This window comes from Acomys minous (genome assembly GCF_964271855.1).
Source record: "Acomys minous genome assembly, chromosome: 10".
Taxonomy (NCBI): Eukaryota; Metazoa; Chordata; class Mammalia; order Rodentia; family Muridae; genus Acomys; species Acomys minous.
In genome coordinates this window covers 62,957,696-62,983,515 of record NC_140491.1, presented here as the reverse complement: position 1 = coordinate 62,983,515, position 25,820 = coordinate 62,957,696, and the positions used below count along the sequence as shown (strand labels likewise).

General features: G+C 48.4%; 1 protein-coding gene across 5 annotated transcripts in view; it reads right to left on the bottom strand.

The window, feature by feature from the left end:
• Window positions 1-25,820, bottom strand: part of CAMSAP1 (calmodulin regulated spectrin associated protein 1) — a 61,451-nt gene that overhangs the window by 9,386 nt on the left and 26,245 nt on the right. For 3 of the 5 annotated variants that reach the window (XR_014782803.1, XM_084800233.1, XM_084800235.1), the window contains exons 4-12: window positions 19,525-19,605; window positions 18,565-18,597; window positions 15,907-16,048; window positions 8,197-8,336; window positions 8,013-8,109; window positions 7,629-7,806; window positions 4,449-4,540; window positions 3,929-4,013; window positions 1,084-3,451 (exon numbers count right to left, since the gene is read on the bottom strand). Coding sequence is in view for 4 of the 5 variants with exons in the window: in XM_084800233.1 (XP_084656359.1) it covers window positions 1,084-3,451; window positions 3,929-4,013; window positions 4,449-4,540; window positions 7,629-7,806; window positions 8,013-8,109; window positions 8,197-8,336; window positions 15,907-16,048; window positions 18,565-18,597; window positions 19,525-19,605 (3,216 nt within the window). In the remaining variant the exon portion in view is untranslated. Of the gene's footprint in view, window positions 1-1,083; window positions 3,452-3,928; window positions 4,014-4,448; window positions 4,541-7,628; window positions 7,807-8,012; window positions 8,110-8,196; window positions 8,337-15,906; window positions 16,049-18,564; window positions 18,598-19,524; window positions 19,606-25,820 lie in introns of those variants that run through there. The other 2 variants (XM_084800234.1, XM_084800236.1) reach the window with 2 other exon arrangements.

Sequence of the window (25,820 nt, the reverse complement as noted above, 5' to 3'; positions counted from 1 at the left end):
CAGGGTCTATGCAACCCTGGATGTCCTAGAACTAGAACTGCCTATATAGACCAAGCTAGCTTCAGACTCGGACATCTATCTACTGCTGCTTGCCAAAGGCGTGTACCACCATGCCCAGCTCTGACTCTTTTTTATCGATAAGCTTATCATATGTACAAATACTGTGACACAACCGACCGAAGTCTATGCCATCCGGACGGCCTCAGTTAGACGACCTTCCACAAGCCTGCACCAGGTCCTCTCTCTCTACAAAGCCACACCTCTTCCTCAATCTGATCTAACACCAATGAGACTGCAATCACACCACACAAAGTGCAAATGGGCATGAGGAGACAGCTCAGCAGAGAAAATGGTTGCTGCGCAAACATAAGGACCTGAGTTCACATCCTCAGAACCCACAAAAAAAAGGCCAGGAAGGAAAGACAGCCTGTGTGTAATCCCAGTACAGGAGAAGTAGACAGGGAATCTGTGGAGCAAGCTAGCTAACCAGGCTAACTGAAATGGCAAACTCTGGGTTCTGTAGTGCACCTTGCCTCAGTATATACAATGGTCTACGGCCACAGACCCAGAGCCCATCCAATCGTGTCTAATACATTACAGGGAAGATCAATCAAGTAAGACATCTACTGTCAGCCTCAAGCTACACACACAAACACACACACACACAATTAACACATGCACGCACACACACATGCCGCTGCCACCACCACCACCAATGTCAATAAAATGTGCATAAGGCTGAGACTGTGCCATGTGTCAGCAGCAAACAGACATCAGGACAGAAGAGAAACCCCAAAGTCCATACGTCTCTGAGGAAGAAGTGCAGGATGGAGAAACAAGGCATCTCTAAACTTCCTCTGCTGCCAGAGACATAAACATCTCGATTCATGAAGACTAGCGGGTCCTGGGATGTGCCGCCTGGGACTCCACTTGGCAGTCCATCCTCAGGATGGAGGCTTCTGCAGCCCACAGAGTCAAATGTGTTTCTCCCCGGCTTCTTAGGGAATCTGCTTAGAACAGAGCTCTAGAGACAGCCTCACAACCACGGCAACGTGCCTACACTTCAACACACTACCAACTCACCTTGAAGAAGAAACCAACCCCAGGCTTCTGGTCACCATCTCCACCAAGCTCCACCGAGCTCTCATGGCCAACCACCTCTCCATCCTCGTCAGGGGCCTTCAGGTCAGAGAGGTCCACCTCAATGAGGCTGGCCTTGCTCCTCAGTGGCTCTTCCATCAGGGCGTGTTCTTTGCCTGTGACGGCAGAGGAGCTCAGCCCCGCCTCTTTCACACTTGTCTCCAGACCCTCTTTAAAGTTCATCTGTTCTGACACAATGTTTGTATCTTTGCAAGAGGACAAAACAAGTGTCCGATGGTTGCTCTCATCATGGAGCCTATAACTGTCAAAGAGACACTTTTCAGGGAGTTCCCCACCTGGGTCAGAGGGTGACCGTGGATGGGAGCTTGGGGGCAAAGACCGAGAATGTGGGAGTGTCTCCACATTGGGTGTTGGGGTTTTACTCCGAGAACAAGCCTGCTGCCTGTCTTTTGGAACCTTCAGTTCAGCTGGCCTTCCCGGACGGGAGTTCCGGCCCTGGCCAAGCCGTGGGGGTTTGCGGTGGCCAGGCACACCAGTTGGAGAGAGTGGCTCAACAAAGTGGACTGGGGCCTTTACCTTTTGGTCCTGGCAATTATTTTTAGCGCCTGGTGTTGGCACTGTGGGGGACTTCATGAGCAGTTGTTCCTGCTGCTGGGAGATCTTCAGTATAGCCTGCTGCAGTGTGCTGATGGTTTCATTAAGCTTTTCAATGGACAGGTCACACTCATTCACATCTGCCTCACCAACACCGTCCTCTAGGAAGGCCGCAGAAATCGCTCTGTGCTTCTCTCCGTCATGCAGAGAAGCTGGCTCCCTGGGCTTATGCAGCTGGACAAACGCCACATCCTGGGACTCACTGAGCTCTCTCTGCTCTTCTCTGACAAGGAACCCTTCGGTTTTACAAGTGCTATCATCCAAGTCCTCCCCATTATGCTGTGTGAACTCCTTCGTGAAGTGTTCAGGCCTCAGTGGCTGCGGGGCGCCGTCAGCCTTCCCCTTCTTCACCACGTGCAGAAAGGCGGCCTTGCCCAGCTTCAGACGCTGCCGCGCAGACAAGGCCTCCATCTTCTTCTTCTGGGCTTCAATAGCCCTGCGCTTTTCTTCCAGCTGCATGTGCAGCTGCACCAGCTCAGAAGCCAGCAGGCTGGCAGGGTCCTTGTTGTGCCTGCCAGGGCTCTGCTCCCTCTTCTGGCGCCATGTTGTCAGAGGGGCTGGGCAGCTTTCGGAGGCATCTGGGGTGGTCTTCTGAGAACTGCTGGTGCTGGACTTGGTCTCACAGCTGTTGAGCCGCTGGAGCTTCCTTTCGGCGAAGCTGGTCATCTTCACACTTCCGCTTGCCATGGACATGCTGCTGAGCTGAGAGGTCGTGCTCAGGCACGGGCTCGAGCGGCCGCTGGCGTCGTCCTTGTCTTCGTGCTCCTTCACCTTCATGTCCTCTTGGAGTTTGGCTGACTCTTCCTCACCAGCGTATCTGGGGATAACCACAGGATGGTCCTCACCAATGAAATCCTGATCTGCATCCTCCACGTCCACCACGTCAGAGTCAGAGTCCTGCCTCAGGATGGTCCAGGGTTCAGAGTCGTGGGAGCTGGGGCTCTGGGAACCAACACACCACCTCCCTTCATCTTCCTCAGCCCTGCCTACATGGAGGAAGAAGCCATCAGCAGCCTGCCCCTGAGGCAAAGGATCAAATCTACCCAGGGCCAGAGGCTGTCCTTCTCCTGTAGCTTCTGCTGACTGTGGTCCTACCTCTGCAGGATCAATGCTTGCAGCAAATTCTGAACAAGGAATTGGGGTGAAAGTTCTGTTCAGGTCACGGCTGCCATGGCTACCCGTCACTTTCTTCCGTACCAGAGGCTGGGAGCCCTCACTCGGCCTCTTAGACATGATGGTCCTTGGCCTCCCTTCTCCACGCTCATCTTCCTTAGTGATAATCTGCTTCTCTTTGGCTGGCCGAAGTACGGCCGGCATCAGGGGCTCTAAGTAAAAACTGTCAGGCTTAGTCTCCAAAGTGTCTGCCTGCCTCTGGGGAGACCTGACACTTGCTACCAGGCCTGGGGCCTGAGGTGAGCTCCTGGGGAGCTCTGGGGAATGAGCAGTCACATCTGTCCTGATGATGGCCACAAGCTCTTCCTCCTCATCCTCAATGTTGACATGGCTCAGGAGGCTTTTCCCATTGGTCCTTCCGGCTGAAGGATGGGGTTGGTTCTGCGGGGTCAGGTGGATGATGTTGGATGCCAAGCTATCTTTGCTGATAGAGCGGGCTAAGCTGACACTGTCACCAGAGCTGGGGTCCACATCACAGCTTGCAGCATGATGGAGAGCAAAGGGTGTTGGCTGGGACACAGGCCTGAAGTAAGACAAGAAACCCACTGTTTAGCAGCCTCCAGCACTCCTTCATGCACCCTTTAAAGTAACCCACGCCCTAGTGAGCCTTCATTTACTCTTATTTAACACCCTACAAATAAAAGCTCAAAAAAATTTTAAACCCTGAATAAAAGTCACCACAAGAAACATGAAAAATAATGATACTTTCTAAAATAAAAGCACCTATAAAACAGGCGGCACTAGTGCTATTTTAGGTCTCTGATACCTGGTGGGCCTTCACATCTCTCTCTATTGTGAGGACACCACAAATCACACAGCCACCGTGCAAGTGCACGGTGGCTCAGAGGAGAGAGCGAGCATGTGCTGGCACTGCTGTGAAGCCCTGGCTGCCAGCTCCCGGAAGCAGTTTGTTGAGTTTTTAAGGGTCCCTGGAACACATCTGGAGAACTGCTGCTTAGTCTAATGAGCACCCAAATACAAACAGCTCAAAGTTACTCACCTGCCCTTTTTATCTGGCCACACTACTGCTGCCCCTCGTGGCTGGCCATCAACCCGAGTTAAGGAATTCGATCTGTGTCGCTGGTCTACAGTTTGGAGGAAATAAGCACCTTCATTGTTAAGTAACCAACTCTGTGAACCATGTCAAGTTCTTTCAGCGCTACAGCCATTTCTCTGGGGAATGAATCCTAACTGCCCACTCCACCACTCAGGGGAGCGGATGCCCAGAACATCACAACTTCCGGCAGCTCCAACAAGTGAAGTTCGGGGTAGTGTTCAGTAATCAGGGCAGAATGCTTGGGACACCTGCTATTCTGTACATGCTGCACAGAGCTTAGCAGATTTGACGTGACATTTGCACCAAAGACTATAAATTCTGAGCTGTAGCAATACAAATGAAAATTTATCCTGCTAGTCTTAAGTAAAATGGGAACTTAGGAATGAGATGATTAATTTGGAGTATTGTTTTACTAAGCCATGAAAAGAAAAAGCGACAGAAGGGAAGAGAATCATGCTCTCACCAGGGATGTCCTCTGCCTGCGACACTTTCTGCTGTTTCTGCCTCAGTGGTAACAAAGGATGGGATGGACTAAATGCGGAAGCTCCTTTCCCACTGAATAAAAATAATTCAGAGAAAATAATGAGTTTATCAAACTTCAAGTTCAAAAGCAAAGCCAGAGGATAGCAGAGAAGGGGCTCAGCAGAGAAGGCACTGACTACCAACCCTGACAGCCTAGGTTCTATCTCTAGGTGCCACATCATAGAAAGAATTTTCTTCTTAAAGCTGTCCTCTGCCTTCCACAGAGGCGCTGTAGGGTATGTGCAACCACACACACACACACACACACACACACACACACACACACACACACAGTCATATGCGCAACCACACACACCCACACAGTCAGTCAGTGTAAAAGTGAGCAGCGAAGGCATACAACTAACAGAGACCAAGCTGGGAGCAGTCAGCAGGTTTCCCTGGAGAAATACTTTCCATAAAACTGACCCAAAAGAAAACCGACAAAGTTTTGAATTTGAGATAAAAATCCCAAAATTGGACTGGGGAGATAGATCAGATGGTAAAGTGTTTGCCATACAAATTTAAGGAGGACCTGAGTTCAGTTGCCAGCACCCACATTATAAAGCCAAGCAGAGCCTGGCACAGTGGCGCCTGTAATTACGCCTGTAATCCTAGCACTTGGGGAGGCAGAGGCAAGCAGATTTCTGGGAATTCGAGACCAGCCTGGTCTACAAAGCGAGTCCAAGACAGCAAAGGCTACACAGAGAAACCCTGTCGGGGAGCGGGGTCTGGGGTTGGGGGGGGGGAGCCAGGCGGGGCACCGTGTATCTGTAATTACTGCACTGGCCAAGTTTGCTGACCAGCTGCTCTAGCCAATCAATGAGCTCTGAGTTCAGTGAGAGACCTTATCTCAAAAAAGAAAGGAGCGAACAGAACAAGAAGAGATCCAACGTCAACCCGTGGCACGTGTACATGTGTACAAACACACCAACATTTACCAACCCCAAAGCTGAAAACACAAATTATACAACTTCTGGTTGTAGTGTATGATACAAAATCCCATGTGACTATCACACAGGGGATTAGCAGGGTGGTTGGGTGTAAAAACAATTTGTGATATGTATTTATGAAAATACCACACTCACAAGCCAGGCAGTAGTGGCAGACACCTTTAATCCCAGCACTGGAAGGCAGAGGCAGATGGAGCTCCGAGTTCAAACCAGCCTGGTCTACAGAGCTAGTTCCAGGCCACCCAAGACTAGACAGTGACAACCTGCCTCAAAAACACAAAAATAAGAATAGTTTAAAGGCCACAGAGATAACTGCACTATATCAAATGACTGAAAACATTGAGAACAGCTGAGCAGGGAGAAGCAGCCAGAGGGCAGCCGGGAAAGCACACTCACACGGAACAGCCACAAAACGTCCAATTAGCCACACTCTTTCTGCTTCTTCTACTACAGCTTGAGTAAAGGAAGGCACCCATGGGTGCCATGCAGGCACTGCCCAGGTGAGCACGGCTCAGTGCAGCCACAGTAGCCTGACACCTACCCGTGGGGGCTGGCACTAGTTCGACCATCAGGAAGCACACTCATAGTGCAGGGCAGCTAGTTTGCTACTTTACTTTGGGGAAGAAGTTACCCAAAGGACAGCAATAAGGTGTGGGTAGCAATCACAGGGGCATTGGACACTCTGGGCTATAGCTACTAAGGTTAAAGCCCAAAGGGACAAAGACAAGGGAGCAGTCCTTCAGAGACAGAGGAGACACACAAGGAAAAGAGGGAGATGAAAGGGGGAAAGCTACACGCGGAACCCAGGTGAGCCCCGCAGGGGCAGGGAAAGACTCCCACTGGGCCTAGCAGAAGAAGTCTGCAACCTACAGCCACCCACAAACCAAGGAGCAGAGGAATCAAACAGTATAGAGCCAGAGTATGCGAACTGTTCAGGGGGAAAGTTTGATGCATGAGAAAGTCTTCACAGCCACTGTTAGGCAGAAAAAGTCACCGAGCCAGTGCACATGATACCAATGTTGCTTTAACCAACTTACAGACAGACAGACAGACAGACAGACAGACACACACACACACACACACACACACACACACACACACACACACACACTCACACACACGACATTCCATGACTGGATCTGACTATAAAGATCCATTCCAAGGACTGGATACAAGGGCTGCCAGCAACAATGCCCAGGTATCCTTATGCACCATGAGGCTGTGCAGCCCCGCCCTTGATACGCAGCCACACCTCAGCCACTGCCTGTCTGTGGGCTCTGAGCCACACACAACTTTCCACTTCTTCTCCAAGGACCAGATCCTGTCAGTGGGTCTCAGCCCTTCACACTCCCAGCGCCACCTGACCTGCTTCCTGGGCACCTGAACACTCTCTTCCTGGCCCAGCTCCAGCATCTTTAATGTCAACCTGAGAAAGCCAAGGTCCTTTCAAACACGCTTGGACCTGGCCATCCAGCTGCATGTGATTCAGAATCACTTCTGAGTATTGTTTTAACCTTAAATCTCAACTCAGTCTCCACACCTTAAAATACGCTCAGCCGGGCCAGACACAGCCTCCTCCCACGTAAGAGGCTCAAGCCCCCTAAGAAGAGCTCTCTCTTCTCATCCGCGTGCCCACTGACCTGGCGGTAACCAACCAACCCAGATCCAGTCAGCTAAGATCCAGGTCTTAATGATAAACATCAGTCCTCAAAAGACTCTTCCATCATCAAATCCATCGCTCACTGAAGTAAATGAGCCAGTACTGCTTACAGGTAGGGGCCCTTCGTTCCTAAATTCTAGCAGGTTATAGCTCAGAGCAAACTTAGACTCAGTTCCCTCCTCATCAGGTCATTTGCGAAACTATAACTCACTGTGAAGAGACAGACAATGGAGACATCTCTTTTCTATACTACAATTTGACACATTTAAACTGTATTAATCAATTACATTACATAATACCCTTATTTAAACATCTCGCAACTAAGAGGCTTACAGAGTCCAGGCCTCTGGACAGGAGACTGGGTGACCGAGGAACAGAGCAGGAGTTCAGACAGGCTTCTGGGGTACTTTCTACATTACTTACTTTAAGAAAAAGTTTGATTCCTGTGCTATCGTGTAAAAGGAAACAGGTGGTAAACTGGTCCCGAAAACAGAGTGGCAGACAGACTTACAGACACTCAGGCTCTTCCGAGTGGAGGTGGTACCGATGACTGCCTTCAGCGAGAGGCTGAGCAGGTGGTGGCAGGTCAGCGGGGCTCATGGCCGCAGGGCTACCCAGGAAGCTGCGTTTGGTTGCGTTGGAAATTGGGACAGGAGGTCTGCTGCTCTTCTGCTGTAGCACTATTTTAGCTACAGAAACAACAATTTTACAAAAATATATCTATTATTTATAGTTACAGTATTAGCAAGGAGCAGAGAACCTACAGATTTTAGGATCACAAAAATAACTCAACTTTTACTTGAAACCAAACTTCTCAAAGTTCGTTTTAACAGGTGATGCCCTAGGCTGCCCCTCAAAGACTGTTTGTTGGCCATGTCAGGCGGTTGTCACTCACCGTCCTTCAGCTCCTGAGTGTCTCGGGGCTGAACGAAATCTGGTTTGACGTTCTCAAACCACCAGAAGAGCTCAGCAATGAAAACCATCACGTTCGGCTAGAACAAAGCACAGGACAAGCCGGGCACAGTAAGCACGTGCTCACAGGCAGCTGGCTTCCCGCGCGGGGCGCATGGCTGCTTTACCTTCAGCACTGGGGGAGCGTACAGCATGTCCTCCAGGGTGAGATAGAAGCACTTGTTGAGGTGCTCGTTGGAGAACTCCCTCAGCAGCCGGATGTTGTACAGGCTGTCAGCCATCGACGGCACCTCCTTCAGACAAATATCTAGTGGACACAGACAGGCACACTGTTACGACATGCACACTCTGCTCACAAAAGTGTGCGTAGATACACAACTCTGAGCTGACACTCTATGTGGAAGGGAACGTGATAAAATAAGAGACTTTAAAAGACAGTAAATTTCACAGGTGACACTAAAAGTAGAAAGAAACTAAGGGAAGTCTCCAGAATCTGCATTTATAACATAAAGCACATGAGAGTTCAAGAATGGATTCCTGAAATAAACACTGGTGGGCTGCCACTAGCAGAGTGCTTGCCTGCCATGTGCACAGCACGAGAGCAAGCAGATGAACAAATGAACAGTGCAGATCACCTTTTACAGATGCTTGTGTTTCTGGGCCCACAAGAAGGCTCTTGCCCTGCAAGTCCCGAGTTCTGTGCCCGGGACTCACAGAGAGGTAGGAGAACACAGCAGGGCAACGGTGGTGCACACCTTTAGTCCCAGCACTCAAGAGGCAGAGGGAGGCGGAGCCCTAAGGAGTTCGAGGCCAGCCTGGTCTACAGATTCACTTTCAGAACAGCCAGGATATACAGAGAGAAACCCTGTCTCAAAAAAGAGGGGGAAAAAAAGGAGAAAACCAATTCCACAAAGATGTCCTTTCACCCCCACATTTGTGTAACACCCACATATATACAACCCGCGCGCGCGCGCACACACCCACATAATGATAGTAAAATGGCTGCATTTCCTTCAGCTAGCAGAGACTTCTGCATAAAGTTAATTTCATATTTGCAAAGGTAGGGGCTAGGATATGTATAAAATTACAGTTGTCAAGGAAAGTTTTTAATCCTCCAAACAAGAAACTACACACAGCACAAGGCTCGCCTAAGAAGAGGTAAGGACCTTCCCAACAGCTCAGGTAAGGAAATCCAGGAAAGCAGACCCTCCACTGGCAAATGTGACACAGGCAATAAATACGGACCCCTGAAAAGGGCCATCTAGTGTTTGTTGTAGGATCATGCGACAAATACAAAGGCTTTGCCTCTGAATGTGCCACCTTAAAAGTGGGAGGGGTGGGGTGTGAGACAGAGGAAAACCAAAATAAGAAAAAAAAAATTTTCCCCCCAAAGATCTCAAACGCTGTTTTCCAATCTAGGTCATTAGTCCAAGAAACAGGGAGTGTCAACATCAAGTGAGGTAGTGTCACCTGGCCATGAAATACTGTTTGCCACCACTCCTGATTGCCCAGTCCTTCCCTGCCCTCTAAGCTATGTGGCCCCTCAACACAGCTCACTACGGAACATCTCTTTTCCATGGCTTGTACGCTGTTCTCCTGCTCCAAGTGGCTGCCCTGGGCCAATGCCACCGTTCCAGCAGGTGTAAAGTTCAATAAAATGTAACACTTGTAGAACAAGGGCTTCGGTGTCCTTATTTTTCAAAATGACTGCAACTATCAATCTGTGAAAACTTAAGCAACAGTAACAAGTATGATGAGAGAAATGGGACCCAACACAGGCTGCAGACTGTAATCAGTTCAACTGTGAAGGACACCAATGTGTCCGCAGGGAGAAGACGAGGCTAGCCCTGCAGAATGCCAGCTAGCAAACAACAGGAGGAGGCAGAAGGCAAATGAAGACCCAGAGGCCAAAGCTCTCCCCACAAAGGAGAGCTAAGCATGAAGCGTGACTCACACAGCACACTTGCCTAGAGCACGCTGGGCACAGACGCTGGGAGGGACGCACAGTGTAGTCTGCAGTCTGCAGAAACACCAACCAACCAAGGAACAATACAGCAACTCAAGAGCCTGGAAACCAGGAAGGGCACAGGCTGGGCACTGTGGCTTCAGGGAGGCTGCGAGCCTGACAACTAAAACTGGTGACGATGGGTAAGAGGACATGGCTGGGACAAGCAGCAAGTCTGGACAAAGCCTCCTGTGGTGCCTCGGGACGCTCGTTCCCTGAGCCACACATACACCAGCACTGCTAGGAAAGCCTCTGGTCCCTAAGCTACTCCAAACATAAAAATGAGAAACTATCACCCTGGGGAGGCGAGATTTAAGAAAAAAACAAAACTCTTTGAGCTATCTGCTACATATTAAATTTATGCCAAAACAAAATGTTACAATTCTGCTCTTATGTTGCTTTGTCAATCTTGGTAAAAACAAAAGTATTTACTGAACTGGCAATTTACAGAACAGTCCGGAAATTATTTTGGGAATATGGACTCTCCATGTGTAAGAATGTGCTCTTCAAAGAACTATGGAAAAGCTTAGTTTTAAATTATTTTTAAATATTCACATCTTCTTTTCACATCCCATTTTTTGCTGACTGGTCCTCAGGTTCTTCCTGAGCTGCGGTCTATATGGGTCTCACGTCCCGTGTACTGGGCTATCACTAGGTTTCCTCCTCTGGTTTTCCTGGCCCAGTCAGCCTACAGGACACAAAGCACTGTTCCTTAGGTCCACAGCTGTGATAGCCTGGGGACCACACCCTCTCCAGGTATCACTGGCAGGCCAAGAACTGCACCTACTGTGCAAAAGCAGATTACATTAGTTAGAGTCTTGTCTTCCAACATTTTATACAAGGTTTCAATCTGTGCTAACAAGGCAAGCCAGCCTTAACTGTTCTCTAGGTCTCTTCCCAACGTTTCAGAAATAATCCTCATATACAGAGACCAGAAGCATCCCATAGTCCCTATTCTTTGGCACAATTTACAAACCATAGAAACCATCAATTCCTAAAAAGTTTGGTAACGTGCCCTAGCAGTAAGTTCCCACAAAAAGTCAGCCCACAAAGATGTACTTTTTTAATTTAAGGTTTATTTATTTATTTATTATGTATGCAGTGTTCTGCCTGCATGTACACCTGCACACCAGAAGAGGGCACCAGATCACATTGTAGATGGTTGTGAGCCACCATGTGGTTACTGGGAATTGAACTCAGGACCTCTGGGAGAGCAGGCAGTGCTCTTGACCTCTGAGCCACCTCTCTGGGCCCAGGATGCCCTTCTGGATCTCCAGCTCTCCCATGCAGAACTGTCTGTGTCACATAACACTGAACATGCACAGCACAGACACACTCTCCACATTGTTATTTGGTATCTACTAGACCTGAATTTAATTCATTTTGTTTTCTGGTTGTTTTTTGTTTTGTTTTGTTTTGAGGGGGAAGGTTTCTCTCTGGAACAGAGACATAGACAGAGCCCTGGTTGTCCTGGACTCGCTTTGTAGATCAAGCTGGCCTAAAATTCAGGGATTCACCTGCTTCTGCCTCCTGAGTACTAGAATCAAAGCACTACTGCACCCAGCACCATACCACTGTTTTCTGCATTCCTTATTTTGCCCTCTTTTACTGATCAATCAGTCCAGAAATCTTATTAGTCCATCAAAGAACAGCTCTCAGTTTCTCTTCAAATCATTTTAAATGTTTATTATTTTACTACTAAATTTACTATTTATTTATTGTTTTTTTTTCCAGACAAGGATTGCAGGCAGCCTTGGCTGTCCTGGACTCCCTTTGTAGACCAGGCTGGCCTCAAACTCCCAGGAGCCTCTGCTTCCTGACTGCTGGGATTAAAGGCATGCGCCACCATACCCAGCTTACTTTAATTTTTTTTTCAACAAGCTACAATGTCTTCTAAGCTTCTCAGAGATAATGCAGTGCTCTCTGTAGTCTCTCCCCAGCAAGCTGGAGTATAGAAGCCAGGCATTACAAAGAGCATGCTGTGCTGTTTCCAAGGCTTAGCTGAGGGATCTGCTCCTGCCATGCAGTCCCCTACTCTGTGTGACCTACTTTGTCTTCTCACAAAGCTACTTCAACTGGGCACATCCAGGGGGTTCTTAGGATTTGACTATGCTCACCCAAGAGGCACACACACTTTCCCTGGGTAAATCCTCTCATTTTCTCTGTTAGTTCTTCCCACATATTCATCTCATTTTTTCCAGTTTCTCCTTTACTTCCATGCCTTTGGGGTTTTTGTCCTACTTTCTAGGAGATTTTTTTTTTTTCTACTCAGCCATCTAACACTTCAGTGGACTCTTAACTTTAGATACCAGACATGCACACTTCCTCAGAGCTCTATGAGTCCTCCAGATGCCTACCCAGGACCCACTCTGGGCAGCTAGGTCCCCAGCCTCTTACTGCTGTGCACTCTGTATCTGTGGCCTGAGTGTTTGTTCAGGTCAGGAGATTTCTTCAAATGTTAGGTGGCTCTGTCAGAGGGAGGCATTAAGAAGTGGGCTTTGATGCAGGTGGCTAAGGCAAGAAGGCAGCTGATGGCAAACCTCAGCTACTGGGGGTCTTGTGAGTAAGCCCAGCCTCTGCAGGGAAGACGCCTTCCCTGGCCTGCATGTGGCACATCGGCCTTAGGGAACCCAGCGAGGAATCGAGGCTTATGGTACCAGGTAAAGCAGCTCACACAAAAGCCTTCATTCTGGTCACCTCACTGCTACCTGTCGCATGCTGGAGTGAGGCCAGCAGTTACAGGCTATGTCTCCCCCAAGTGTGTTCACATCCCCAAGTCCTCAGACACGGAGGATGCTAGTGGAAGCAAAGGGGACCCAGGCTCTCACAATTCATCAGACTAACTTAAAAAGACACACCTAGGCCCGCCTGCTGGCCAAAGTCCTTCCGTCTTCCTGTGGCAGCTGGTGAGCGGCCCTGCTTCTCTGGTTGGGGCTCCTCCTCGGCACACTTTCTACTTTCCTTCAGGACTAGCCAACTTATTAGAACTTGGAACTTACAATCCAGTTGTTTACAGACACAGTCACAAAACTTCATTTTTCCTCCCTTTACTTTTCTTTGGGATTGAGTCTATTTTTTTAAAGCCACTGAAATAAACCTAATTCATTAATTCCCAAGCTTAGGAGCTTTCCAACATACATATGTAAGGCACTCACTTCCCTTACAGCACACTTCCGGCTGTGTCCTACAGTTCTGGGGTAGTTCACTTGTTTAATACCTACTCCACATTGTCCTAGATGTTATTGGTTGTGGCATTATCAGTGAAAACAAGTAAAAAGCTCCCATTCTTGGAGATCTTACCCACCGTTATACATACGCCCAGGTCTACAAGTATTACAGATTTTAGCAGAGTGTGGAAAGAAGCTGTGTCTTTGCTACTGATTTCTGAAGTCCTGAATTGGCAGGAACATATGCTTCAGAATCTGGTGCAGTTTCTTTGGTGGCTTTGACCAAAGTCATTGTTGTCTCCTCTTCCTCCTCTTTTTCTCCTTTTTTTTTTTTTTTTTTTTTGGGGCCAAGTTCTTTTCTTTTTGTTTTTTCAGACATGGTCTCAACTATGCAGCTCTGACTGGCCTGGACCTTGCTTTGTAAACCAGGGTTTCCTTGAACTCAAGAGTTCAACCTATCTCTGCCTCCTGAGTGTATTTGGGGGGTGGGGAGAGGAGGAGGAGGGTGGACATGACAGTGACGGTGTGTGCTCTGTGCCACAGCACCCAGCCCAAGGCCATTTTTTGTAAATGTCTGAGTATATGGAGGCCAGGGAGGAACCTGCAGGAATCAGTGCTGTGGGTTCTGGCACTGAACTTAGGCTTGGCAGTAAGCACTTTTACCCCCTGGCCCATCTTGCCAGCCCTGGCCACTTATTTTTATTCAGTGTACTACAATATCTGGTACACTAAATGCAGACTGCCAATCTAGCATTGTATTCAAGCCTATGGCTTGAATATAAATTTAGAAATAAATTTAAAAATAAATAAATACAAATTCATTTATTTAGAAATAAATTTCTGTTTCTGGAAGTTTTAGTTAAGCTATAGGTGTGGCTTGTCAGCTTCTTCGTGTAATTCTGTACATTTTTTTCAATAAGGATGTTAGCCCCAGTATTACTTTCTGCCTTAAGATCCTCAAAAGACAGGTTAAAAGGCAGGCTACAGGCCTGGCATGGTGGCGCACGCCTTTAATCCCAGCACTCAGGAGGAAGAAGCAGGAGGATCTCTGTGAATTTCAGGATAGCCTGGTCTACATTCCGAGTTCCAGGACAGCTGGGGCTACGTAGAGAGCCCCTGTCTGGAAAACAAACAAACATATGAACAAAGCAGCCTACAACTGGGGAAGGAGGAGCTAAGGGAAAACTGAGAAGGCACGCTGGCGGTAGCGAGCGGAGGGACGGCCAAGGACAATGGGCAGTGGTGCACGTGGCTCTAATCTCAGGACTCAGGAGGCTGAGGCAGGAGGGACACATGTTCCAGGGCAGTCTAGAATACGTAGCTCCAGGTGGGCCTGAGCTACACAGTGAAAAAGGGCAAAGCCCCCAAAACTCTGAGATGAAGTGCCCACCTTACCCTCTTCCTTAAGCTCAGCTTCTAGCTGCTCCTTCATGTCCTGCAGTGTTTTAAGCATTCAGTGTTCTCTTCCACCTGTGTCTTGGCCTTAAATGTGCTGTGACATTTGAGGGCTCCACGGATGGGACGCATGTTTCCTTGGAAAATGGGGTTCTTGGCAATGACCCCAGCAGCAGAGCTCTAGAGTTCCTATAGGGCCGGAGAGGAGTGTTGCTAGCATTCCGCCAGCCTTTCTCTTTAGTGCCGGGCAGAGCCTAGTGCCACTGCATGCTGGGCAAGCACTGTGCTACTGAGCTGCAGCGCCAGACAGACATTGTTCCTTTCTGTGTGATGCTGCAGACAGAACTCAAGGACTCAGTCACGCTCAGCAGGTGTCTACCCCAGAGCTGCTCTATGTTTTGTTTTGTTTTGTGGACCGGCCTCTCCATCACTCCATTCCTCTCAGTCCTCAGAGGCACAGGTCAGGGACTTGAGAACCCTCCTCACATTTTCCTGCCTGTAAAAGAGGACTTTTCTGATGCTCTTCCCAAAGTCCCAGTCATGGGACCAAGGCCAGCGGATATGAGGGAGCCCATTTGTGCACCTGCAGGTTTGATCTCCCTGGAACCTAGGGCTTTTCCTGTCTTTCAAGCCACCTATGTCTGAAAAACAGAAAAGCACTAACTGCACTTACAACACCAGCCTACGCTGTCCAGGGATAAAGTCTGAGATAATATTCCCAATCAGACTCCGGTCAGGTCCCTGGCCATCCCCCTGCACACCCCAGACAAAAGGCACCTAGGGACTCGTGCATCCACGACGCCCTGGCAGGTCCCTGCTGCAGGCCACAAACACCTAGGAAGAAGTATTGAGGCATCAGAACAGTGCCGCATCAGGCACGGCAGGCGCAGGCTGGATCTAGCGTTCACTCTCATGTCTTCACTCAGTTCTACAGAGTTGTTTTGCCTTGGTTTCTGACAAGGGGGTCTCATCTATGCAGTCCAGGCTGGTCTTGGTCCTAACTCAGCCGACCAAATGCCAGGATTATAGGTGTGTGCCACCCTGTCGGGCTATGTTCTTCTAGATGTTTCAATAAGGAAGGATTTTACACCCCACTCACACTGAAACAAAGATAAAGTCACCAGACACAATGACATCGTATCCAATACCCAATGGACAATCTCTGCAGTACAGGTGATGTCAGAATCTATAGGCATATGGTAGTGTCCCAACTGACACGGGGATGCACGCTACTTCCTTGGGTTTCTCTTGCGTGTTAACTGCACACTGGTCCCTCTCGGGTCTGTTCAGGGAAAGCATTCTCCACTCACCATCCAGTTTCATCTGCTCTGGGCAGTAATAGTGGACCACTGCTAAGAGAGCAGCGCCATCACTGCCGTCTCTCATCAAGTCCTCCAACAACGGGAAGTAGGGTGACTGCCTAGCAGAAAGGTGCTCTCGCCGGTAGCGGACCTGCAGTTGATAAAAGGAAAACGGTCTCTGCGTGTGAGATCTCTTCACCCTGTGTGTGTTACAGGCACACCGGCTAGAGCAAGGTTTACATCAAGCCTAGAGCCACATGAAGAGCAGCTGTTATTGCCTGGAGGAGTTCAGACTAGGTGGATGATACCTTCTGTCCAGAGCACACAGGTCAGAGCCAGGGCTGGGCTCCATGGCTACACTGGATGGAGGAGACTCAGGGCTAAAACCACCAGGGCCAGTCACCTCTAAACTGACGCTGGCAGTGGGAAGACACGGGAAGGAGACAAAACATACTACCAAAGCCAATGAACTACAAACTAATGAGAAACAAGTTAAACAGTGAGCATTCAGATGCCTGAAAGACCCAAGCTCCAGGCACTGTTCTAAGGACTATCAACATTAGCACTGGTCATTAAGAATTACAAAATAGCATTAATTGATAGTTTGAGAAGTTTCAGAAACCGGGTTAAACAAAATTTCTCACACTACTACACCAGCCACCAAGAACTGCAAGTGAAACATCGGGACTGAACCCACAAGGTCACCATGCAAATGCCAGGCCAAGGCTCCCTTATGTGCACACCCGAGAAGAACCTGTCGCTACCCTAAGCACCATGGCCCAGGCCTCTCTGTCCATGGTCAGTGACAGCTTAGCAGAGACGGGGCGAGGGGGCTGCTCAGCCGCAGACACAACTCCCCAAGGGCTGTGGAGAATGCTCTTGCCTGCACCAGCAAGATATCCACCAGCCATACTTTTTTTCAGAAGGGGCATCTGCGCGTGCACGCGTGCGTGCGTGCGTGCGTGCGTGCGTGTGTGTGTGTGTGTGTGTGTGAGCACATACACACACGCGCACACACACGCACACACACATAAAACTAAAAACAAGAGAGGCAGCACCTGACTATAACAAGAGCCGTTGGTTTCTGAGAGTTCTGCGGGTCAGTCTAACGTGAAGAATCATCTTGGAATCTAGACTTGAAGCTAATGCCTGCATAAATATTTGGCACAACCAGTAGTGATGCTCATTAGAAAACTACTTGGAACTGATTCTTTAGATTTAGCAACAAGGCTTGTTTTGTGTTGACTAAATGTTCCAAAAACACATTTTAACTTGTTTCTCAGAGCCCATAACGGGTACTATCACGGGGAACCCGCATCATACTGTACCACACGTGCAAAGTCCACAGGTTCCCGCATGCAGTGCATCACAGCATGCTCCAGGCCAGGCTTTCACAGAGACAGCAGACAGGGAGCGAGCAGGCATGCAGTAAAGCAAATGGTTTCTTGTAAAGATGGATGGCACGGGTAAAAATCAGGCTGACACTGAACTACAGGGGCCCAGAAGGCTCACATGAGTGCTTCGCTCACCCACTTCTTCAAACTTCCAGCTGTGAAATGTTCAGATAAAACCTATAACCTGTCAATCTTCACCACACTTTCCTCTGTTGGTCTGTTTGCTAAGCACCCCTCACTATAAAACAGCACAGCCAATCTAACAAGAAAGTTAGGGGACTGGTTTTCCTTATACTCTGTTTTCATGAAACTTATCTAAACCAAACCTCTCTAGGGACACCTGAGTATGTGAGCCCTGCCTTGATCACATTCAGTTCTCCCAACACTCGGTAAGCATGCCTTCCTCCTCCTCCTCTTCCTCCTCCTCACAAACACACTTAGCAGCAAGTGTGATCAAGGTTTACACGGGCCTTCTGCAGCCCATAACCATGGGCCCTCAGGTAGGCTCAATCTAGGCCAAATAATGATCTTATGGGAACCAAGCAATCAAAGGGCACATACAAAACCATCAGCAAAGAGATCTGTGCCCAAAAGTTCATATGGAAAGGCACCACTTGGCACTAGGCATTTCCCATAAGGGCAGTAACAAACTGATCCACTTCCAGAATGGGCCACCAGTTAGGTACTGCCAGAATTGCTAAACAAAATCGTGGATTATAAACTTCATGTGAAAATCCATCCATAATTTTAGAAGCCCTACGTGGGAACTGACCTAACTGTGCCTGCAGAATCCGAGTTGCCCTCCATCTAGGCCTGAAGAATGGCAACAAGGGGACCACATCAAGTGCTCTCTGCAGTCCACCTGTGCCCGCAGGGACAGCCTGGAATACAGGTACTAGGCAAGGCCGTAAGAGACCCTCAGGTGGTAACAGCAGGAAGAGAAAGGCTAAGAAACAATGGCAGCCACTAACTAGGTCACCGTTAGTCCTCCTGGTGTCTGCTAGAAAAGACAGCATCCTGTCAGCTGCGCTACACTGGTCACTGAGAGATCACTAAGGACCTGAGGGACACGGACATGGCATTCCAAAGTGCCACACAACAAAGCCCATCAGCGTGGCCAGCAGGGCTCGTGCTGGAGAGGGGGTAACACATCCTGGGTGGACATTTAAACAAACAAACAAAGCCCGGTCTTGGGTGCGAGCAATTTTAATGGAAGCGCATGATGGCAACAAGATGGCTTTGCGGATGGCGGATGGCGGCCTGGGTCACTTACGGGTACTAACTTCCAATACCACTTGGAGGGAGACTGCTCAGGAAGCGGGAAGGAAGGTGGAAAGGAATGTCAGCACTGCAGGTTCAGGTGTGGCTGTGACACACACGCTCACACACAAGAGGTGAGACGGTCCCTGGTAAGCAAAGGCTTTCCAGTGTGCATGACCTCAGCCCATCACAATACCAGGCAGTTGAACTGGAAGGTAACTTGTCTCCTGTACACCTCTGTCCTTCACAATAGCAAAGAACAGCTCCAAACTTGAGAAAGAAAACCAGGAGGCTAGGCGAAAGGTCTGCTCCCTTTGCCTGTGCCCCCGTGGGCCTGTCCCATCCACAGGTTAGTTGGAAGGCACTCAGCTCCGGCCTGATTCTCCAGCTGACTAGAGCTAATCAGGGTAGAGAGAAAACCACAAGGGAAAAAGGCACGTTGCTCTCGGAAGCAAAACAGTCAGGCACTCCTGGGTACACACCACTGACTGTGACACATAACCTTGGCTAAAGAGAAAAGGGCCAGGGAGGAGGCCAAAGCCAGGATGTGGAACAAATGCACCCATGTGCACCCATCCGAAGGTGCACACTTCGCACTGGCTGCAGGCACCGCTGGCCTCACGGCCCCTCACAGGCACTCTGGAGAGCCCTCGAGGGCACGGCTACTACAGGGCGTCTGCTGTTCCATCTCTGACCTTCTGAAGCTCACTTCCAGCTCAGGCTACACTGCTCCTTACTGAACCTCCCACGTCCTCCCAGAATACCCCTGGTTCAACAAACTATGAGCCCTTTGCGGGTAGGAGGGTAGAAGACAGGTTGCCCATGGCAACTCCTAACTGAGGTCCTGAGAATCAGCCACCAGAAGAACCTGAGAGGCTGGCTTGCTTGGGGTGACAAAAATATAGAATGAGCAAGTAGAAACAGACATAACATTAACTTGGTGTGTTTCGAAGAAATTAAATTTCCCCTTTACCTTTTGATGAGCGGGACTTTCCAGCGGCGGCTGCTTTAATTTAACTTCTTTCTCCGTTATCTCTCTCATTTTAAGATTTACCTAAGGCAGAAGGAAATGCATTAAAAAGGCCACTGCTCCCCACGCCATCCATTATATCTCTGTTATATCACCTGGAGAGCCCACAGCGCCTGCTGTTAACTCTTAAGATGCCAGCAGACCAATTACAAAGATGCACAACAGCTGGATTCTATGTGACTCAAGGTTTGCCAAGAGTTACAGGGTCATCCGGCCCCTTCAGGGAAACCAACGTCCCTCCAAATGCCAGTGCACGTCTCTTCCCTCAGCACAGTGAATCGGGAAGGCCAGACCCCAGGCACACTATGGACACACTTACCTGCTGCCACCCCAAAACAATCTGCCGAATTTTGGGTCATACCTCCTCTGACCACACAAAGTCAACACAAAATAAAAATCAGTTATAAAACCCAAGCTGTAAATCCCTTAAAAATCACTTTGAGTAATCTCTCTTGAAATTCAATAGTATCACATTTGTGTTTATGTTGGACCAGTGAGACAGTTCAGCAGGTAAAAGCACTTGTTACTCTAACCTAGTGACAAGCTCAATCTCTGGAACCCATGTAGAGGAAGAGAGGGCAAGCTCCACACCTAACGTACCACATGTGTGTGCATCCACACAGATGCACGCACGCACACACAGACACACGCACATATGCGCACACAGACACACGCACATATGCACACACAGACACACATACTATAATTTCTTTTTTAAAGATGTATTTATTTTTTTATTATGTATACAGTGTTCTGCCTGCATGTACACCTCCAGATCAGAAGAGGGCATCAGATCTCATTATAGATGGCTGTGAGCCACTATGAGTTGCTGGGAATTGAACTCAGGACCTCTAGAAGAGCAGACAGTCCTCTTAACCTCTGAGCCATCTCTCCAGCCCAATTTCTTGTATTTATAAAATAATAGCAAGCTTTGTAAAAATACACATTGATACTTAGAGGAGTGGTCAGAGCAATCGTCAGGTGAAAATGTACAGTACTGAACGGCTCATCATCAAACAAAAAAGCTGTAGGTGAACTATACTACACAACATCAAGGTAGAAAATCTCTTTAAAAGTAAGATAAAGGGGATGGAGAGACAGTTCAGTGGTTTAAAGTATTTGTTTGCCTTGCAGAGGATCCAAGTTTGGCTTCCAGCACCCACATGGTGGCTTACAACCACTCGTATTTGCCGCACATAGGGCAAGGCCACAGGAGCACATGGTGAGTTGGTCTGTCAGGCCCGCCCGCCTGCCCTCCCTCCCTCCCTCCCTCCCTCCCTCCTGATGTGTGTACATGTGCTGGTGCTCATGGTGCCACTGTTCATTTGTGGAAGTCAGAGCACAACTTACAGGGATCCATTCCCTCCTTCTACCATCATGTAGGATCAAACTCAGGTTTGCAGCAAGTACCCTTATCTGGTAAGCCATGCCACCAACCTAATAGTCAGATTTGTTTGTCTGTTTGTTTTTCGAGACAGGATTTCTCTGTGTAGCCCTGGCTGTCCTGAACTCACTTTATAGACCAGGCAGGCCTCGAACTCACAGAGATCTGCTTGCCTCTGCCTCCAAGTGCTGGGACAAAAGGTGTGCGCCACCACCATGCCAGGCTTTCAATAGTCAGGTCTTTGAAGGAAAGCAAAGCCACTAGAAAAACCAGGTAAGGTGGCTCATGCTTGTAATTTCAGCACTTGTGAGATGCAGGCAGAAAGAAGAGAAGTTCAAGGTCCTCCTCAGCTACACAATGAGTTCTAAACCAGTGTTAGATTTTAAAAAATAAAAAATAAATAAGCAAAACCATTTAAAAACAGCTGGGCATGATGAGCACACCTTTAATTCCAGCACTCAGAGGCAGGCAGATCTCTGTGAGTTCAAGGCCAGCATGGGCTATAGAGCTAGTTCTAGGGCAGACAGAAAAACCCTGTCTCAAAAAAAACAAAAAACAAAAACAAAAACAAACTCTTTGTACCTAAAAATGTAAATTAATTTCAGTTGTTTGATAAAATGGGTGTTTTAAAGGAAAATACAAATTATTTTTCAAAATCAAGAAGAATAACCATGGCAAAGCAAAGTCAAGAGTCTTCTGTGAAACCATGTGGCCCAGAAAGCAGAGGAGAGCACGGCGGCACCTACCACGGACAGCAAGGCTGAGGAGGCTACCAGAGCTACCCCCATCTTAAGAGTTGGGGGTGGGGCTGACCATGAGAGTCAGTACTGACTCCATAAAAACATTAACAGGGGCAAGAACGGTCATCTCAGCCCCCAACGCCCACCCTGAAACCAGGAAGCAGCATCTTCATACAAAAAGACAGACTTCAAAGTCTCTTCCAGGAAAGCCAAAGCTCAGTAAATTCATACCTGCTCTATAAGAAATCGCCATGAGAGGCACTAACTAGGTGGGAGGGAAACCTGCAGCTGGACATCCACAAGTACAGCCAGTTCTCCAGGACCCCTAGAAGTCTCTAGAAGTCTGAGATACTGCTAGGAACAACACAAGAACAACGCTGAAGCCAGACACAGTGGTGCATGCCTTTAATCCCAGCACTCAGGAGGCAGAGGCAGGCGGATCACTGTGAGTTCGAGGCCAGCGTGGTCTACAAATCAAGTCCAGGACAGCCAAGGTTACACAGAGAGACCCTGTCTTGAAAAACAAGGGGGAAAAATAAACAAAGCTGAGCTGGGTAAGGCACAACCGGAAGCCCAGCACGTGGGAGTCTAAGGTAAGACTGCTGAGAGAGAGCCTGAGGCCCAGTCCAAGCTACATAGTGAGTTCTAGCCCAGCACAGAGTAAATAGCAAAATCCTGTCTCTAAAAAAGGTAGAGGTTTGGTATAACTCAGTTGGTAGAGTGTCTAATATTCACAAGGCCCTAAATTCAACTCCCAGAGCCACATAAAACTAGATGTAACACTTGGGATGCCGAGGCAAGAGAATCAGGAGTTCAAGTTCAACCTCAACTATAAAGCAGTAACCAGCCTGAGAATAGCCCGGGATATATGATGCCACACTTCAAAATATAAATATAGCCAGGTGAGGTGGCACATACCTTTAATTCCAGCAGCCGAGAGGCACAGACAGGCAGATCTCCGTGAGTTTGAGATTAGCCTGGTCTACAGAATGAGTTCCAGGATAGCCAGGGTTATAGAGAGAGACCCTGTCTCAACAAACAAATAAACCAAAAGTAAATAAAGAAATATAGGCTGAGGCGATGACTCAGTAAATCCCCAACGCCAGAGTTGAAATGGGAGAGGTGGAAGCTGGCTGGCAAGAGTAAAGAGTAAAGAGACTTGCTTTGTACAAAGGCTGACAATCGGAATCCAATCCATGGGACCCACATGATAGAGAATCTACTTCCACAAGTTGTCCTCTACCCTCCACTTGACACAAGCACACATGCGCAGACATGGACAGACAAATAAAATGCCATTGTTTTTAAAGTTGAGCATGACCGTGTGCACCTGTGGGCATGACCGTGTGTACCTGTGAGCATGACCGTGTGCACCTGTGGGCATGACCGTGTGTACCTGTGAGCATGACGGTGTGTACCTGTGGGCATGACCGTGTGCACCTGTGGGTATGACCCTGTGCACCTGTGGGCATGACCCTGTGCACCTGTGAGCATGATCGTGTGCACCTGTGGGCATGACCGTGTGCACCTGTGGGCATGACCGTGTGCACCTGTGAGCGTGACCGTGTGCACCTGTGGGCATGACCGTGTGCACCTGTGGGCATGACCGTGTGTACCTGTGAGCATGACCCTGTGCACCTGTGGGCATGACCCTGTGCACCTGTGGGCATGACCCTGTGCACCTGTGAGCATGACCATGACCATGTGCACCTGTGAGCATGACCGTGTGCACCTGTGGGCATGACCGTGTGCACCTGTGGGCATGACCGTGTGCACCTGTGGCCGCAGCACCGTGGGTGACAAGAAAAAGAAGATATCTGTAAGCCAGACAGTCTAGCCATAAAAAAATGGTGAACTCCAGGTTCAGTGAGAAACCCCATGGCATGGGAATAAGGAAGAAAAAAAAAAGGACCCCTACCCAGATCTAGCCAATGGACAGGACATTCTCCACAGTTGAGTGGAGAGTGGAGTCTGACTTTCACACGTACTCTGGTGCCCCATATTTGACCACGTCCCCTGGCTGGGGAGGCCTGGTGGCACTCAGAAGAAGGATAGCAGGTAACCAAGAAGAGAATTGATACCCTATGAGCATATATAGGGGGAGGTGGTCCCTCTCAGTCACAGTCACAGGGGAGGGGAATAGGGGGAAAATGGGAGGGAGGGAGGATACAAGGGATGGGATAACAATTGAGATGTAATATGAATACATTAATAAAATATATTAAATAAATAAATTAATTTTTAAAAAAAGGATGATAGCAACAGCCATCTTCCTCTGGTCTCGGTATGCACCTGCACTGACAATACACACATGCCCCCCCACACCCATGCACACACACAAATGTCCTCTTAAAAAAAGATTATATGCCCTTAAAATATCAAGACTCTCTTAATCTTTTGCTGTGTGGCACTGCATAGCCACTGTGAATTGCTGGCCCTTCATATCAGGGAGGGGACAAGGACCAAAAAGCATTGGTCAGCACCAGCCTCCATGGCAAAAAAACCCACAACTAGTACAAACTAACAAAAAGCAAAATAAACAAATGACTGTTGAAAGTAGAAAGAACATAACTGGGTGGGGTTGCCACGAAATGAATGTGACAACAACGCCAAAGTCCTAGGAGAAAAATATGCCTAGCACTACCCGGAATACATTGCCGTGGTCACAGTAGCCCCTGGCAACCTAGCAATGCAGCTCATAACCCACACCAGCCCTGTAACATAATGGAGAACTACGAGCATCCAAAGGAAGAGAGACAAGGTTAAAAAAAATGAGATAACCAACATCAGGCCAGATGCTAAAATTCAGCCCCGTGGAGGACCACACTAATCTAACTGGTCTAAACATTCCAATCACAAGGCAGAGGCTATCAACTCAGGAAATGAGGACAGCAAACTACAGCATTTAAGACTCCACTTATACAGAAAGAAGACTGAAGAGTGAAAAGGCTGGGTGTGGTGGTGCACACCTTTAATGCCAGCACTCACGAGGCAGAAGCAGGTGGATACTGTGAGTTTGGGCCAGCCTGGTCTTTGAGTGGTAAGCAATCCAGGCTAGAAAGTATGTGTACACGCACGCACGCACGCACGCACGCACATGAATGAAGTACAAAGAAGGAAAAAGATAGAGCATAGGCACACCAATACTGCTCACAAGGCAGCTGTGGAAAACACTGGGTTCTAAACGCAGGAGCCTCTGGGGACAAGGGCTATTTGTCACTGGTGATTATACAGCTTAAAGACAAGGAGCTAATTCATAAAAATGTACAAACACTGATAACAGACCTTGAACCTATGGAGAGCAGAGCTGACAGGATGAACCATGAAACAAACAAGGGAAGCTGCAGCTCCCATCCTCCTAGGAACACCCTCAGAACCAGGAGCAGGAAGACTGCAGCAAGAGCGGCTACCAGCACCTGCTGTGGAACTCCGGCACCCCAGGACAGCCAAAACGTTTTGTTTTGCTTTTGTTTTTAGTGCTGAGAATAGGACTGGACAAGCATTTCTGCCACTGTGCTACTTGCCCAGCCCCTAGGAACAAGGTTAATCTACTTCACCATAGAGAAGATGACGTGCTAACTGCATCCGACCGTTTACATGGGCTGGGCCGTCATGCCACACTGCACAGCTCCGTTGCTATGTGCCAATGACAACATTTGAGAGGTGAGCATGGAAGCTACGACAGGAGAAATGCTGGGAACTCTAGGCCAGCTTAGGGTGAAGAGTTAGAACCTGTCTCTAAGTGAATAAATAAATTTATGACAAAATGAAGACAAAGAGACAGTAATGTAAACAAGGAAAAAAAACCAATAATGGTAAAGGGAAAAAAATAAAGATTAAATAGCAGAGACATATAATGTTCTGAAGATAATAAAGTTGGTAAACTAGTGAGTTCGAGGCCAGCCTGGTCTACAAAGCAAGTCCAGGACAGCCAAGGATACACAGAGAAACTCTGCCTTGAAAAACAAAAAACAAAAAGGTGGTATACTAGAAAAAAAAACAAAGGAGAAAAAAGCCATGATCAGTATCAGGAAACAAAGACAGGGCCACTACAGACTGCAGATACATTTACCTAAAGGATAAAAATCAATAAACTAATAAAGTCAACAACTAAA